This window comes from Diabrotica virgifera, chromosome 3, assembly GCF_917563875.1.
Source record: "Diabrotica virgifera virgifera chromosome 3, PGI_DIABVI_V3a".
Taxonomy (NCBI): domain Eukaryota; kingdom Metazoa; phylum Arthropoda; class Insecta; order Coleoptera; family Chrysomelidae; genus Diabrotica; species Diabrotica virgifera.
In genome coordinates, this window is record NC_065445.1 from 256731894 (window position 1) to 256751548 (window position 19655).

The 19655-nt window shown below is 32.0% G+C and overlaps 1 protein-coding gene across 4 annotated transcripts in view; it reads right to left on the bottom strand.

Annotated features, from left to right (window-relative positions):
• Positions 1–19655, bottom strand: part of LOC114338747 (trafficking kinesin-binding protein milt) — a 318823-nt gene that overhangs the window by 205483 nt on the left and 93685 nt on the right. Inside the window, exon 1 of one of the 4 annotated variants that reach the window (XM_050647316.1) lies at positions 7766–8179. The exons of 2 other annotated variants lie outside the window; for them this stretch is intronic. In XM_050647316.1, the coding sequence (XP_050503273.1) occupies positions 7766–7859 (94 nt within the window). In that variant the 5' untranslated portion in view covers positions 7860–8179. Of the gene's footprint in view, positions 1–7765; positions 8180–19655 lie in introns of those variants that run through there. One more of the 4 variants, XM_050647315.1, reaches the window with a different exon arrangement.

The window sequence follows — 19655 nt, forward strand, 5'->3', positions numbered from 1 at the left end:
AGTGACATACGCGGCAAAAACACGACCTGATACAGAAAGGACAAAAAGAATGCTAGAAACAGCAGAGATGAAAACATTGCGAAAAATCGATGGTAAGACGCTGTGGGATAGAGCTAGAAGTGCAGATATACGAAGGAGATGCAAGGTGGACAACATTAATAACTGGGCGAAAAGCAGAAGAGTAGAATGGAACGACCACATAAGCCGAATGACAACAAATAAAGTAGTAAGGACGGCGAGAGACGGTTTCCCAATAGGAAGACGATCAGTGGGAAGACCACGAAAAAGATGGAATGACAACTTACTGGAGGCGCATTGAAAAACAGACAGAGTAATGTCTATATAAAAAGAAGAAGAAGAGAAGATATTATTTCACAAAACACACACTTCAAAACGAACGTAATAAACAAGCCAAGCACATACTTCTTAATATGAACTACAAACTAATTTGAGGAGTAGCAGAGTACAGATTCAGACCTATCCAAATAAGTCAAAACAAAAGTCAGTAGGTACCCTCTCAATTAGAATTGGAAATAAACACGTTGCGCAATATGATATTCAAACTTCAAACTGTTTGAAGAAGTTTGATTTCAAGTCAAACCTAAAGATATCGAAATCAAGTCAAGTCAAACTTTTTTACAAAAAAAGTTTGATTTTCAAGTCAAGTCAAGTTTGTTGAATAAAATCAAACTAGTTTGACTTGATACATCTCTACATAAGACTTACTAAATTAAATTTGACCCCCTATTTATTTAAATAATTATACATAAAAATTTAAAAACAAATTTGCAAAAAATTATTTTTAGCGTTTTAAATAAGCACTATAAAATATATTATTTTACAGGAGAAGTTGCGCTATGTTATCAGTATTAATTAAAAAAAATTGCTCCAAAAATATTTAATATTTTTTGAGATATTAAATTTGTTTATTATATGTTACTCTATTTTCAATTGCAAAAACGGGGTTGTTGCCAAAGAAATATTCACCTGTATTAAACCTTATTATTTTTATTTTTATGTATATTTTCGACAAATGTATTGATATATTCAAATTTCGATTAAACTTCCCCCTAAAATGGCATTTGAAAATTATTCAAATTTGTTTATAACTTGTTTTTTTAATAACGTCACGGGGATTAAATATTTTGAAATACCGTTTCGATAATTGGGTTCCTGGGAATTTTTCATCAATTAACAATTTTTTTGTCTTTTTTTCCTCTTATCTTTTTTTTGGAGTTATATTACTACGGCCCCTTTTAGGGTTAAGTTTCATTAAGAATGTTGAATCTCTAAGTTGTAGATTCTAGACCTAAAACTATTAAGATTGGTCTAAAATCACTTAAATAAAATGTGAGTACTTACTGAGTTACAGGGCGTTTTATTTAAAAATTATTTTTACCAAGTACTTTCAAACTATTTGACGTATCCTTATCATACTTGGCAGAAAGTGTGGGTACTCTACAGTCTACTAAATTGTGATAAATAAAAGTTTCAAGCTACTACCAGAGGCGTACGGCAGGGGATATTTAATGGTTAACCCTTCACAAATTCGACGCCACTGAGGGAAATACTATTTTAGCGAAATTTTTTGATTCTCCAATACTTTCTGTGTAAATAATATACTCTTTACTGCTAACGATTAAGTCATTAGTTTTCGAGATATTGGACGTTAAAAATTGAAACGGCATAGTTATTTTGATTCATTAATAATTCATTCATTTTAAACTTCCAATCTCCAAACTAATGACTTTATCGATACCAATAAAGTTATTTACATACAAAGTATTGGAGAATCGAAAAATTTCGCTAAAATAGTAATTCACTCAGTGGCGTAGAATTTGGGAAGTGTTAATCATTCACTATCCCCTGTTGTACGCCTCTGGCACTAGCTAGAAACGATTATTAATCACAATTTAGTATGGTGTATAATAGCCACACTTTCTGCCAAGTATTATAAGGATACGTCAAATAGTTTTAACGTACTTGGTAACAATAATTTTTAAATTTTTAAATAAAACACCTTGTAACTCAGTAAGTAGCCACATTTTATTTAAGAGATTTTAGTTAAATCTTGATATTTTTATGTCTAGAATCTACAACTCACAGATTCGACATTCTTAATGAAATTTAACCCTAAAAGGGCCCGTAGTAATATAACTCCAAGAAAAAAAAAAGAAGAAGAAAAAACGACAAAAAATTTTTATTAATTAGTAAAAAATTCCCAGGAACCCAATTATCGAAACGGTATTTCAAAATACTTAATCCCCGCGACGTTATTAAAAAAACAAAATATAAACAAATTTGAATAATTTTCAAATGCCATTTTAGGGGGGAGCTTCGTTGAAATTTGAATTTATAAATACATTTATCGAAAGTATAGATAAAAATCAAAATAATGAGATCTTATTCAGGTAAATATTTCTTTGGCAACAACCGCGTTTTTGCAATTGAAAATATAGTAACATTTAATAAACAAATTCAATATCTCAAAAATATTAAATATTTTTTGACCATTTTTTTTTACTTAATACTGGTAACATAGCGCAACTTTTTCTGTAAAAAAAGATATTTTATAGTGTTTATTTAAAACGCTAAAAATAATTATTTGCAAATTTGTTTTTAAAGTTTTATATACAATTATTTAAATAAAGAGGGAGTCAAATTTAATTTAGTAAGTTTTATGTGAAACATTTACCCTTCAACTTTACGGAAAATAATCCTATTAACCTTGATTAGTAATTGAATGACCTCAGTAGTTAAAAAAGTAATTTTTTTTGCAAAAATGACCCTTTTTTAATTATTTAAACAATGATCCCCTTGTATGATTTGGATACTTTCTTGAAAATATCTTTTGTACCCACCTAAACTTTGATATAAAATTTGTTTCAACCTGTACGAATTTACATTTTGACTTTTTTTAATTTTATTGGGCTACTATTCTATTGAGAAATAAGCCACAATTTAACTTGAAAAAAATAATTTTATTAACGTTTCCATATTCACATCGGATGTCGAAATATTTTTCTGAATACTTCATCCCATGTCTGTATTGGTCTTTTTTTGAAATATTTTTGCTTCCCAGGCTCTTCTCACTGGTATGGTATCTTTCATCGGGTGTAAATAACCCCACCAACTCAGCTGTCTCCGTTCTATAAACTCTAATGTGGATTGTATTTCTTTTTTGCATATAAATTTTTTTATAATATAATACTAATACAAATGTACACATTTATTTCTATTGCGGATGTCTATATAGTCTATGTGTTGAGACCGCTCCCATCTGAAAAAATTTCTGATTCGATTTCTTCGTAGATTCCTATTAAAAAATGTCCCCTTTAAATAAATCTGAAGGGTGCGGGGCGAAATTTTTGGGCAGAAATTGTTTAAACAATGTTTTAAACAATACAAAAGGTCACCTTTTTGACCAAAAAATATTTTTTAGCTTCTTTGGGTTATTCTAAACAAGATAGGTAACTTGTGATTTTTTTCAAAAAGGTATAGTTTTCGAGTTATAGGCGATTTAAAATCTGAAAAATGCAAAAATACGCATTTTCAAGGCTTAAAAACTCATATTTAAATTAGTATTTTTGAGGTTACCAAGTACTTAAATTATAGTTTAAACATTCATTTTCAAGATTCTGCAGACTGACAGGGTAACTTTAAACGCCGTTGTTATATTTAATTGTTAATTATGCGTGTCCATCCGATGTTTTGCCGGTGCGGCGCGCACTATTTCCAAAAATCTCTTTTCTCCAAATAATATATTTTTTAGATTCTTTCGGACATTCTAAATGAAATAGGTTTCTTGTCATTTTTCTCAAAAGTTTATAGTTTGAAAGTTATAAGCGATTTAAAATTCGAAAAATGCGAAAATACGCATTTTATTTAGAATGTCCCAAAGAATCTAAAAATATATTATTTGGAGAAAAATAGGAGACTTTTGGAAATAGTGCGCGCCGCACAGGCAACAGAATCGGATGGACACGCATAATTAACAATTAAATAACAACGGTGTAAATTAAAGTTAGACGCAATCAGTATGCAGAATCTTGAAAATGAATGTTTAAACAATAATACAATTTACGTACTTGGCAACCTCAAAAATACTAATTTAAATATGAGTTGACTTGAAAATGCGTATTTTCGCATTTTTCAGATTTTAAATCGCCTATAACTCGAAAACCATAAATTTTTGAGAAAAATCACAAGATACCTTTCTTGTTTAGAATTACCCAGAAAATCTAAAAAAATATTCTTCGGGTCAAAAAAGGTGATCTTTTGTATTTGTTTAAAAAGAATTGTTTAAACAATTTCTGCCCAAAAATTCCGCCTGGCACCCTTCAGATTTGTTTAAAGGGGACATTTTTGAATAGGAAGCCACAAAGAAACCGAATCAGAATTTTTTTCAGGAGTGGTCTCAACACTTGGACTAATAGTTTTATAATAAAATTTATAAATCACAGAAAATTAATTAACTTTTAATTTTACATTTTTTGTAATTCAAGGTATACAGTGAGCTACAGGAATTCAATTTCCTTGTGGATTTTAAAAAATTAATTTTTCAGCTCTGCTGTTCCTTGTATGTGTGAGATCGTTAATTGTGAGATTTTCGTTACATGTTACGAACCACGTATTACTTTTTTTCATTTTGGAGATGATATACAAGTATACTCACATGATTATATTATCAGTAAAGTGTCAAATTTGTTAAGACTACATTAATGCTATTGTTACTGTTAATCTGTCATATATTTTCAGATGTACTTTATATTTTTAGATGTGTTAACACACTGTGTCAACAGTGTCCAATAATAATAGAATATTTAAAAAATAATTATATATACATGTCATAGCAAACGTTTGTAATTATTATTATACCGAGTGAGTTTTTAGTATCTTTAAGTGTCATCTCCGAGACGGAGGTCGGCAATCATCCTAGCTATTCGTACTTGAGAGACGGCTGCTCCGAAAAGTTCATTCGATGTACATCCGTACCATTCAAGTGTCGTTTTAAGTATGGAACGCCTCAATTATCTCGAAAACGGCTTGCACGATTTTTGTATACATATTCTGATGTGTAAGGAGCTTGTGATGCGGCCGATATTCTGTTGGTATTTACATTTTTGTCCGATCTTCTATTTTTCTGGAAATCTAATAAACTTTCTTAGTTCAAATGGATCACTCTGTATATTTTTTGCCTTTTGGTGATAGATATAATATAACTACTACGGCAGAATACATTATAAAACCTTAAATTACAGCTCAGAAAGCAGAGCTACTATAAATGGGAAAACAGGGAGGGCCATAATATGATACCTTGTATTCAGAGTTTTTAAAAATTGTGGAAGTTATGGAATGGTTAAAAGAATATTTGATAATTTACAATAGATACAGGGGTGGCCAAACTGTGGCTCGCGAGCCGCATGTGGCTCTTTGTCTTAAAATGTCTTAAATTACTGACAACAAATATGAAAGACTAAGTGTAATATTAGACAAGGGGACCCCTTATCACTGTTGCTATTGCCTTATAATATGTAATAAGTAAAATAGCATCTGAGCTGACAGGGGGATTTGCGAATCGAGGATTCAAAACTATTGTTGGCCTTTGCTGATGATCTAGGTTCAGTTGCTTATTCTAAAAGAGACGTGAGGGAGGTCTTTTCACACTCGAGGAAGAAACGGGTAGCCTGGGCCTTCGAATAAATGAAGAGAAGATGATGCTATAAAAAATGAGTGACCAAAAATCCCAGACTAAGAGTTAGGCAGAACATGCTAGTAACCAAAACTCCAAGACCAAGAGTTAGGCAGAACATAACTATTAATGACCACAACTTCGAAGTAGTCTCTTCTTCTTTTGGTGCCTATTTGTTTCGAATATTGGCGATCGTTCTGGCTATAATTATTTATTTAACTGATGCGTTAAATATATTAGTTGTTGTTGTGGAGAACCATTTCCGCAGGTTCTTTAACCATGCTATTCTTCTTCTCCCAATTTCTCGCTTTCCGAATACTTTGCCTTGAAGTATTACCTTCAGTATTCTGTATTTAGTACCGTTTCTCAGTATGTGTCTAAGATATTCTAACTTCCTTCTTTTAATATAGTAAAAGTGTTTAAATATCTAGAGGCGGTAGTCACAGATGACAATCGCGTAGAAAAAGAGGTCTCAGCAGCAAGGATTGCTGCGTGGAATAGAGCATTATACTCCCTATCATCATTATTAAGACAATCTAAATTAAGACTGTTCATTCCAATTATTCGCCAAATAGGGAACCTGCATAAATTTCTTAATTCGAAGAAGATGCTATAAATCACAACAGAACATAATTTAAAATATATACCAAAGAAAAAAAAGTTGTATTTGTCTTTCGTTTGGCCTCTAAAGACAGACGATTAACATCGAGACAAAATTCAAATTATAGCGGCCAGTCCCAAAATGTGCCCTTATTGGTCGTGACGTCATATCATTGTAATGTTTAAACTCAGCGCCATTAATTTGTTACGTTTTATATTCATTTACTTGTTGTAATCATTTTATGGTGTATTTCGGTTTTATAAATCTTTAGATAGTTGCTGTGAACTATATATTTCATAATATTTGAGTGTTTTGGTTAAGAGGAAACAGTAGCGAACAACAGGTAGCGAAAACGCGTTCCAAGATTGCGGCTGTAATTTTGAATATTTTTTCGAGATATTTGGCACACGTATTCGTAATATAATAAAGAATGGCGGTACAGAGCCCAATTTGAAAAATATATTAATATGTGGAAATTACTCTGTAATTAAATACAATATTAAAGAAACAAGACTGTACCGCCATTAAGAAGAACAAAAAAATACACTTTCTTCAAATAAACTTTTTTATCCGATGCCTAGATTTTGTGTCATTTTGGAACTACTAAAATTTTTTATCTCATTAGTAGTTCCAAAATGACACAAAATCTAGGCATCGGATAAAAAAGTTTATTTGAAGAAAGTGTATTTTTTTGTTCTTCTTAATGGCGGTACAGTCTCGTTTTTTTAATATTGTATTTAATTACAGAGTAATTTCCACATTAATATATTTTTCAAATTGGGCTCTGTACCGCCATTCTTTATTATATTACGACTACGTGTGCTAAATATCTCGAAAAAATATTCAGAATTACAGCCGCAGTCTTGGAACGCGTTTTGGCTACCTGTTGATCGCTACTGTATCACCTTAAGACAATTTTTTTAAAATAAGTCCAAAAAACTTAAGGAAACAAAACTTCACTTGTAGGTAAATGGTAAATAAATTATCTAAAAATATCCAAATTGGATTGAAGTGGGTACATCACTAGTACAAGAAACACAAACGTTTTCGGACCAATCAGTCCATCATCAGGTTGAAAACTTTAGATCCAAAGTAGTTGGAACTAGCTACATAGTTAGGTCGAAAGACCTTAGTAATGCAAGAATTAGGCCATTTCATTTTTAAGTCCAAAAACGTTGCTAGCAAATAAGTAATACCAAAAAAACGGTAACATATTTTTTTGAATATTCATTATTACGTTATCTGTTGTTCTGTAACTGTTTTTTTTTTCAGAAAAACTTTTATGAAACATCAAAACCGTAATTACAAAATAAACTAGTTATTTGGCGTTTCAATTTGTTCTTGTTTTCCTCGAAAAAAACACAAAATCTTTTCTTTTGTTACCAGATAATTGTATAATAATTATAGTGTACCTATTCAAAGACGATATTTGATATAAGTTAAGAAATATTGTAATAGTAAGGAGTATTTACCATCATTCCATTCTTTGAGCAACTCTCCTTGCTTCTCCCAATCTTTGACATTGATAGACCTCCCACCCCGCACCCTTGGCCTTCCGCGATGCATCTTGAGTACCTGCCGTCAAGGAAACCAGCATTGTTCAACACAAAACACTAGCACTTATGCATCTGCATTTTCAGTTCACTACACGCACACATAAAAACGAAATTTCCCGTCCCGATATGATCCAAAAACAGCGATGCGGTGTGTCCCAAGGTTCTTGACGCAACCAACGGTCACTGCATGAATGAGAATTAATAGAACGGTGTTTGAGGATGTTGGTTTTGAGATTTTAATAGTTTCTGGCCGGTTGCCAACCCGTCAGACTTTTCGAGTTTCTTTTATCACTAATATCGAAAATCTTGAAATTTGGTTACGTCACGATGTGGAGGTTGTTCGTTATCTTTTGATAAAACAGAGACGATAGATCGACGTTTAGTTTTTTAATAAGTACTTATTAAATGTGTTTAGAGGTCGACGTGACACTTGAGGTGTAGCATTTGCGATGACTGATGTAAGTGCAACAAAAGTACATTGACTACTAACTGATTTCACAAATTCATGTTTTAAAACATTTGGAATACGAGGACGAATTATGTATGTAAATAATAATTGAGGAAAGATAATAACTATCTTTGAAATTATAGTTTGGAATAAATAATATAAAATAAGAGTAGGTAATAGTAAAACGCTTTTTCATGATTTGAACGTCTGGCAAAAAACCACAGCACATCTCGACCTGCACATTTTTGCATTGTGTTCGGGATGACGTCTGATTTTGTTACTCATAGGTTTTTGAGGTTGCTTAACATGAATACGGCATCAGAACCGACTCCCTGAGCACCTGGTGCCCAGGGTTACTGCTAAGACACGTCATCTGAAGTTTTGAGGGTTTTTGGCACTAAAATGATGCGAACAGATTACTTAAGGGGTTTTTGAGGTTGCTGAATTGTAGTCACCCTGAGCACTTGATGCTCCGAGGGTCTGATCTGATGTCATATTCGTGTTCACTAACACCAAAAACCCTCAAGTAATCTGTTTGCTTCAATTTAGTGCCGAAAACCCGCACACCTCCAGAAGATGACGTGCCTCAGCAGTGACACTGGTCACCAGGTACTCTAGGGCCTAGGGATCCATTCTGATGGCGTATTCATGTTCAGCAACCGCAAAATCTCCCGAGTAATAAAATCTGGCCCTTAATATACTGATTTTGACATGTTTCTGCAATCTTGATTGCATTTTTTTTAATACTCATAAAAAGTAAAGAAATCAAGTTTTGCCGTACCTATATAGCAGATCACAAGCGATTCTTTAAAACATCAATTTTAAGATATGTTTAAAAAATGTCAACATTTTATCAAATTTTTTATTAAAAAACCGTTTGAAAAAGGGCTGACTTTCCAGAATAGTTATTAAGGCACCAAGGGTATTATAAGGATAATAACGCTTGAGGTATATACGTTGACCCAAAGGGTTATTATCTATAATACCGTGGTGCCTTCAACGTTTAATGTCCGACTAAATTATTCTTTATATGCAAAAACTTTGAATGAATTTTGAATTAATTAGTTTTCAAATAAGTACATTCATCGCCAACAGTCACTTAAGTCATTCATTACTGTACTCATTTGCCCTCATTTGCGGCAATAAAGTAACACTTTATTGTACTGAAAGAAGAATTTTACTTTACCTGCCGCGATTAATCAAATTAACCGAGATTGAATGTAAGTGGTCGATGACAGTAATCGATTATTTATTTGAGCGAACTTAAAATTGATTTACTTTAATTATTAAAAATATTATACAAAATTTACATTATTATTAATTAAATTTATGTCAAAAAGTGAAATTATGTAGTATTTGCAATTATATTCATACAAAATAAATCAAAACTTTACAAAAATTGGTAATTCGGTAATCAATATTGATAACAACTACTATCGATTAAACATCGAAAGCGACCATCATGCGGAAGCATTCTGTCATTACTGACATACGAAATTTTTATTATGTCTAAAATTAAAAAAATTCTTAAATCTTTTAGTTAGGTAGATATTAATGCAAATAATGTGTGAAATTGTGTTTTTGTTAATTCGATTACATTAAAGGACGGTGATAGATATTTACTGATAATTTGTTAGTAAATATATTTATTTAGATTTTCTAAGATTAATCAAGAGAAAAGCAACTGGGCAAGGCTATACAGTTCGTAAACAGTGACGTAACTATCAACTGTATTTTTAAGTATGTATTTAACTGTATTTTGGTATTATTTTAAGTATTAAAATTAGCTTAATATACAGTGCGTCCATAAAGTAACGCATAAATTCATTATTTCGTAAACCGGCGACATCAAGGAAAAATCCCGAAACAGGTCGATTTTTATTTTTAAATTTTGATTTTTTGGCATATATATCATACTAGTGACGTCATCCATCTGGGCGTGATGACGTAATCGATGATTTTTTTAAATGAGAATAGGGGTCACGTGATAGCTCATTTGAAAGGGTATTCAATTCTCTATTCAATAATATAAACATTAACATAATTATCTATACAAGGTGTTCAAAAACACATTTTTTTAATTAAAATAATTGAGACAAAAAGAAGAATGTATGTAACTTATTTAATTTAAAAAACGTTTTACTGTTGTCAGATAACAGGGAAAAAATGTTTATTTGACAAATAAATATTGTTTTTCGCTTAAATTCAATGTTAAAGCTGCCACCTACCGTCTCTTGTATCTTGGCAGTTTGAACATTTCGTTTAAGCGAAAATCAATGTTTATTTGTCAAATAAATTTTTTTTCTGTTTACTGACAGTAGTAAAATGTATTTTGAATTAAATAAATTACATATATTCTTCTTTTTGTCTCTTATTTTAATTAAAAAAATGTTTTTTGAACACCCTGTATAAATAATTATGTTAATATTTATATTATTGGATAGAGAATTGAATACCCTTTCAAATGAGCTATCACATGACCCATATTCTCATTTAAAAAATCATCGCTTACGTCATCACGCCCTGATGGATGACGTCACTAGTATGATATATATGCCAAAAAATCGTAATTTAAAATAAAAATCGACCTGTTTCGGGATTTTTCCTTAAAGTCACCGGTTTACGAAATAACGAATTTATGCGTTACTTTATGGACGCACTGTATAAATAAAAATACAATTAAAGTGTTTAAATTATATTTATTTCGTTGAAATCATAATGATAGAAGTATAACTTCTTACGTGCGTACAAAATACACACACTCTTTTTTCATTCGAAGGATGTACTTCAGTAAGTATTAAGTAAGTGTTAATGTTTTTTTATAATTGGCGATAAAATTTTGTATGCACCACGGCAGTAAAGACTCTTTATCGAACTCGTCTGATATTATGAGCAGAGTGAGCGTAGCGAGCGAGGCGAATAATATCAGACTCGTTCGATAAAGAGTAACTTTACTGACTTGGTACATAAATAGTGTGACCAACTAGTCCGAAAAATCCGGGACATGGCCCGAATTACGAAGTCGTGTCCCGGCGTCCCGCACAAGGCTTCCGGGCCATCCGAATTTTCAACGTTTTGGTAAAATTCTATTTTGAAATTTTAAATGCGTTATTCTTCTAAGAATTCGCATCAAATTGAATTGGTGGGACGAAAAAAAACTCGACAATTTCTAGAGTGTAATACTAATACCACATCCAAAACGCATGCATTTTATATCGTGGTATTATATTATTATAGTTCTATGAAAACTAAAACGGTGGATTTTTTTCGTTTCTGTATTTTAATTATCGTCTTCTGAAAAAAAAATGGCCCGATTTTCATTGAAAAGTCCCGGATTTCAGGTACTTTTTTTCAGCCTTGTCCCGGATTCGACTGAATTGGAGTTGGTCACACTAACATAAATAACTACTACTAGCAATAGTCGTAACGTAACTGTGGTAACCAAAGTTTTACTTAGGTTATTATTTGTAAACTTGACAGTATTTAACTAGTTATTTAAATTTAATGCCCTTGGACGTTATTTTTCAAAATAACGCCCTAGGGCGTTATATCATACTTAACTGACTTCGAAATCATGTCATTATTTGTCAAATAATATACCAGTCGGACATTAACGTTTATAATAACATTGATATTTTTTATGTCACGCGTTTCTAAGTAGGCTCACTAAAAATATGGTGAAAAACACAAGCTTAAGAAAAGAACATTCCGTTCTGTGGGTCATCAGCAACATGGCAGCCGTGCATTACAAGGAGTTGGTGGATCTACATGTTCTGCTTTATATACGAATGCTTCCCAACTCACTTTTCCAAAAAGTAAATGCGAGACCACATATAGTCAAAATTACGTTGGCTCATTTTGAAAACAATCAAGTCGATTTTTTGTCTCGGCCTCCTAAATCTCCGGATCTTCACTAATTGAACTCGCTTGGGACATTATGGGAAAAAGATTACTCCGTTCCTCCACCGACTCTAGGGGCACTCCTGCACGAGGTGTAACACTTTAGGGCGATTACTTCATCATAGGAGCGATATCTCATGCCACGGAGCGCATTTTTTTAGACTGGAAAAAAGGTGGTAGTCGCTGAGGGTCAGATCGGGACTAAACGGTGATTGCAAAAGCAATTCAGAGGCCAATTCGTGCATTCTTGCCATCATTTCATCGACTTGCGACACGGTGCATGGTCTTGGTGAAACAATAATTATTTTTTATTCAACAAATGAGGCCTTTTTTCGATTTCGGTCTTCAAACGATGCTCCAATTGTAAAGTGTTGACTATTTCTCTATAAATGTAAATAAAAAAGTTTTTTTTGCTTTGTGGTGAGAAAACGCAGTACCTATTGGGAATACAGCTTTCTCATGCTCAATAAAATTGTTCGTGTATAATAATGATAAAGGTACCCTTTGATAACTTTAGAGTGTGTCGATACGAATGCTCTTAATACTTTGTTTTTCCAGGGCGTATTGTTTCCCGTAACGGGAAAACGGGATATATAAAGTCAAAAGCATCAAACGTGTTTAAAAGTGATTCGGAAACAATTTGGCGGATTTTTATTCAAAAAATATTTTTGTAATCTTAATCCCTACTAATGTATTAACAAAATATTTTTCTAAAAATAAAATTTACTAAATTCCGTTTCATTGTCAGATCCAGTATAAGACTCTCGGCAGGAAGTTAATTTCATGAATCATGGTAAACTTTCATTTCAGTTTAAAAGCTTTAATGGATTATCACCTAATAATTTCAGTATCTCATCTCGTACGTTGTCTGAGTCGAGTGTTTTGCTGAGTTTAATTGGGTTGTCGCACTTCCTGTGAATTGTTTTTATGTATAAATTTATCCGCAGGAATGTTGAATAGTTTAGAGTACCCTCCGCCTCGATACATAGTTTTCCATTTTAATACGATGTAGTTACATTTATCTGTAGGTAAATGAGGCTAAATCGGTGTCAATTGATAGTTTCTTGGCAAAAACGAACATTATTCTTTAATTTCATAAATGGTTCAAAATAAAATTATATACAGGGTGCGGTATTAGTGCGAGGAAGTCCAATTACAGTGAAACCCCGATAAGTCGACCTCCGATAACCCGGAAGTCCGGCTAACCCGGACCGATTTTCATCAGACAAAACAAACATTTTTTCACTTTGACTGAGTTTTTTACCAAGAAATAAACAATACTGCATACAACTATACGTAATGCAATTACAAGTTGCAATTAGTACAGACATACAGTAATTTACAATGCAATGAACACAATAGGCATACTCGTACAACCACAATAACAGAATCCGAAAGGAAACGAATACCATAGTCAGAAAAATAAAAAGAAGACACAGAAAACAGAGAACACAGAAAACGTGAACGAATTAATAAAAACGAGACACATTCAGAAGAAAACATGGGCGACTACTTTTGATCCTATTTGCTTAAGTGACGATAATAAACCACAATCACCAGAAGTGACGACAAACAAGAAATAAACATTGAAGAAGAGAAAATTAAAGGAAGCATTAAGGAAATTAAACAATAGAAAAACTACAGGAGAGGACAGAATACCAAACCCTAAAGTACGGAGAAATAGATCTGACACAATACCACAAGAATGGAGATCAAGCATTATAATACTTCTCAAAATTGGTAGACAAATCGGACCCAGAGGTCCACAGAGGAATTAACCTATGAAACACAACACTAAAATTAATAACCAAAATGATACTTAACCAATAAACTGAATGAAATTATAACACTAGCAGAAGAACAACAAGGTTTTAGGTCGGGAAGATCATACACCGACGATATATTTATAACGATGCAAGTGCAAGAGAACTCCCTAAGAATACAAAAATTTGAAGTATTTATGTTTCGTTGACCTTAAGAAGACATTTAAAAGGGTTAAATTAAATGACGTTATGAGCTGATTCTACGCAAGATGGACTTAAAACGGATGAACACTTAAACAGAAAGACTTAAAACATGAACGGTCTCATGTAAAGTGTATGTAGTTGTAATGGCGCGTTATCAAAACGCGCGTCAAGCGCCTGCCATGTGAACGGGCTCTAAGGAATATTTACCAGCGCTCTTTCGCACAATTATCATAAATCAACCTCAGGATTGATCCTAGAGCAGACCAGAGCCGCTTTTAGAAGGATGTTCAAGGTATTATGTAACAGACCTAAAATTGGCATTGGGGATCCGGCTACTTCGCTGCTACATGTTCTCGGTCTTACTTTATGGTGTCGACTCGTGGACTGTGAATAAAATCGATCTAAATTGCCTTGAGGCTTTCGAAATGTGGTGATATAGAAGAATTTTAAAATTTTCTTGGATGGAGAATATTTTAAGCTCCACAATACTAGAACGTCTCAGCAAGACTACTAAGATTATAAAAAGCATCAAGAAGCGAAAGCTGGAGTATTTCAGACATGTAATGAGAGGTCCCAAATATAGGTTGCTACAAAATATTATGTAAAAGAAAATACCAGGCAAACGCAGTCCAGGACGAAGAAGAACCTCATGGTTGAATAACTTACGAAATTGGTATGGTATTGATCCAATCATGCTATTTAGGGTGGCAGTGAATAAAATTAAGATAGCTATGATGGTAACCAACGTTCTGAAAGGACATAGTATATGAAGAAGAACCTAAGGATTGGGATGAAGTACCTACCCACTATTTGTGCTCGTGGTCGTTTACCATTGGGAACGTTCAGACGACCCCAGAACAGCTGAACACAAGTTAGCCGCTGTTAAATTTTCTAAGCATGCTTTATTTCCGCTGGATAACTTAGCTACTGCTCAGTTAGCTTTTCAGGCGCTAACGTTGCACCGCTAACTCGTTGTCTGCACGTATCCATTATTAAAGATTCTAATAATAAACTGCTCTAGATGTTTAGTGGGAAAAGGTGAGACAATAGACGACACCGTACGGCTCGCAGATGTACCTACAGAAGGACCACATAATGATGGATAATGTTGTAAAAGCATACAATGAATACGGACTAAAACTGAACTGTAAAAAGAACCAAATATGGACTACTAGTAAGTAGCATAGGCGTAACCAGGGGGGTTGGGGTTTGTAACTTGTAACCCCCCCATTTGCATGTACTTTGAGCTCTATACGCTTAACGCCATTACTACTCCATACCCCCCCAGAGACCATCAAGTAGTTGTAAGCCCCCCTTAGGATCATCCTGGTTACACCTCTGGTAAGTAGGGACAACATAAATGCCCAATTTACAATAAACGGTACCATTAGAAAGAGTAGAAAAGTGTTACTAAATAAATGAATATATTCCAATGCTATTTTTTATGGGTATATTTTTAAATACATAGTTCATTTTTGACTCATACCTGGTAGTGACATATGTTATACCGTTACATTGAACGCACCCTCCACAGGCATTCTAATCTAAACAAAGCAATTCTATATCATCGTCATTTGACGTTTCGCACATTTTCGCGTTTTTTTTTATTCACTCAATATCGCACGACATATCGCACCACCATTTCGAACTGCACGTAACTACTAAAAATGTACGAAAATTAACTAACCGCACTGTCTAGTCTGTGGATTACGATATGGCTAAATTATGAAACCGTATTGTAAAAGCGGCAGAAAGCAATATTCACTTCAATGATTATTATTTGCATTATACGTTAGCTGAATTAATTAAAGAATACCAAGAACACAGACACTGACTCAACGTTTAATGTAATTCTATTTTAATTGCCGGAAAAAAATAAAAATGTGTTTTGTATGTATGATGTCTAAATAAACCGCAAAGTTTGTACATCTGTAACTATAAAAATTAGTATTTAAGAAACCGGAAGTTAACTTTGCTAAAATTTGACGTTAAATAAATACATCCATACATTAAAAATAAACTAACAAACGTTATCTATATTTTAGTTTCTTATGGGAATAATAAATTAACAGCAAATATACAGGGTGTAACAAAAATACAGGTCATAAATTTAATCGCATATTCTGGGACCAAAAATAGTTCGATTGAACCTAACTTACCTTAGTACAAATGTGCACGGAAAAAAAGTTACAGCCCTTTGAAGTTACAAAATGAAAATCGATTTTTTCCAATATATCGAAAACTACTAGAGATTTTTTTATTGACAATGGACATGTGGTATTCTTATGGCAGTAGTATTTTAAGAAAAAATGATAATGAAATTTGGACACCCCATAAAAATTTTATGGGGGTTTGGTTCCTTTAAACCCCCCCAAACTTTTGTGTACGTTCCAATTTAATTATTATTGTAGCGCCATTAGTTAAACACAAGTTTTTAAAAACTTTTTTGTCTCTTAGTACTTTTTCCAAAAGTCAGTTTTTATCGAGATATTTGAATATTTGTCAAATCCACCACATATTTGTATATGGTAAAGTACGATTATGGAGACTTGGTAATAATATGAAAATTTATTTATGATTTACATTTTTAAGTATATTTGAACCATATTAAAAAAGAAGCCACATCTCGATAAAAGATGCTTTATCAAAAAAAATACAAAGAGGCAAAAAAGTTTTAAAAACACTATGTTTAACTAATGGAACCGCAGTAATAGTTTAATTGGAATATACACAAACATTTGGGGGGATTAAAGGAACAAAACCCTCATAAAAATTTTATGTAAACATATTAAAAAGAAGCCGCAACTCGATAAAAACTGCCTTATCGAAAAAATACTAAGAGGCAAAAAAGTTTTAAAAATATTGAATTTAACTAATGGCACCACAATAATAATTTATTTGGAACGGACACAAAAGTTTGGGGAGGTTTAAGGGAACAAAACCCCCATAAAATTTTTATGGGGTGCACAAATTTCACTATAATTTTTCTTTAACATGTTCTTTCCATAAGAATGCCACATGTCCATTTTCAACAAAAAATCTCTAATGGTTTTCGATATATTCAAAAAAATCGATTTTCATTTTGTAACTTCAAAAGGCTGTAACTTCTTTTGTGTGCATATTTGTACTAAGGTAAGTTAGGTTCATTGGAACTATTTGTGGTCCCAGAATATGTGGTTTAATTTATGACCTGTATTTTTGTTACACCCTGTATAGTTTTTTAAGGTTACGAGTTGATTGAACCATCTTATTCTATTCACAGAAGCTCGAAATAGATCAGTTGCCATTAGATCAATCAATTTCCTAAGATTGGTCAGCCAGATTTGTAATCTCACAGCAATTAAACGTTTTTTACAATCGGGTATTAAATCCTTTCAAAGAAAATAGAACGACAAAAAATACATGTGTTTGGCTCGAATGGATTCTTATAACCATAAAAGGAATTTTAATCTACATTACTTACGCATAAATTAACAAGAAGGGTCTAATTTATGCAGTTGTGGATTCAAATTGTTTATTTTGGACCATCGGATCATAGCCAAAAATATTAGGAGGTCTACTATTGTTTTTATGACGATAAGCTGGTTTCACTGGTGCCTGGAGTTTGGCGGTTCAGATATGGCGTAAAAAAGGTGTCTCAATAGGCGCAAAAGGGTCAACTCAGATATTATGTATTATGTAACCATTTAAAGAAAATCGAGCTTGTTTGCGATGAATTATACAGTTTCAAATAAATATGGCTCAGAGGCGTATTTAATAAAAAATATGTTTGTTGAGTAATAAATATACATTGAGCAGTATTAAGAAAGGAATATGTTTTGTCGAGATGTTTTCTAGACTCTTTATAACGGTGTATCGGATATTGTAATGTGGGCATTTATGTTGGTGTTCTTATAGTAGAGGATCCGATATAAGGTCGATTTGCACCGATCTGTTTAATGGATAAAAAATATTGGATATGTAATTTAACATGTTAACAATTACAAAAAACAAGGATTGCCCGATCTAATCTTGTTCTAACTATAATTAATTAATAATTAAAAAATTACATTTTTTTATGAATTTTAAAATAAAATTTTCGACCCGGGCAGATATTATTTCAGATTTTTTGGAACATTCTAAACAAAAAACGTCTTTTGTATTTTTTCTCTAAAGTTGATCGTTTTTGAGTTATAAACAATTTAAAACTAAAAAAAAGAACAAAAAATGACAATTTTCAAAGCTCACAACATAAGTAAAAAATATCATTTTTGTAATCGTCAAGTACCTACATAAATTTAAGTTCAAACCTTTTTCTATCAGGTCTCGATAACAATTTTAGCCATGTTTTATTCTAAAATATATTTTTTTAATTGTTAATGAGGAAGGTTTCTTATGGGGAGACGGGCATTAATAACTAAAAAACAATATTTCAAAATGAAATAAGTCCAAAAGACTTATCAAAAACTGATAGAATAAGGTTTGAACTTGAATTTAGGTACTTCGTAAATTCAAAAATGATATTTTTGAATACTTATACTTATGTTTTTGAGCCTTGAAAATCGTGATCATTCGTTCTTTTTTCAGTTTTAAATAGGGAACTTGCACATTTTCTTTTATTAGATAATAATGTTCAGTTTTGTTTAAAAATGAGATTTCCAAAATTTCACGCTTCAAAAACTCGTAATAACTTAGAAATACATATTTAAAGTCTTCTGCGGTATAAAATAGTTCAAACGGCCCGTGACGTCACATAGTTTTGCATTAGTTTTGATTATGGTTATATTTCGCTGTGTCTAGGTAGACGCTAACGTGTACGCAAATAAAAAAGTTAGGTAGACGCGAATTAAACTTCATCAAGCCAGTGACGTCATTATTTAGCTTGCGCAGTGACTATATATTTTGGTACATGCTATTTTGATATGTTTAGTGTTTGTTTGATAGAAAAATATTTGTTAAGGGAAGGGAAGCAGAACTTTTCAGATGTTTCAAACTTAATTGTAATAAATCAATGTATATATATATATATATATATATATATATATATATATATATATATAAAAGTATATATTTAGGTTAGCAAAATAATTATATGTATTTAGTTGACATGACATGTAGGTACAAAATATTGTTAAAATAATTTTTATACGTAAGTGAATTATTATAATCAACCATTCTAAATGCAAAATAAGCCACAATTTAACTAAAAAAAATATTTTATTAACGTTTCGACGTCCAAATAGGATGTCATTGTCAAAATACAAAAATTAGTCAGATTAAATAAATTATTAGAAAAATTTTTTTACTAAGCAACAACATTTTTGTTTAATTTAATAATATTTTGTATTTTGACAACGACATCCGGTTTAGATGTCGAAACGTTAATAAAATCAATTTTTTAGTTAAATTGTGGCTTAGTTTCCATTTAGAATAGTTGATTACAAACATGCCACAAGGATAATAGCTTCAGAACAAGTTAATTATTATTGTGAAAGCTTTAGGTCTTACTTTT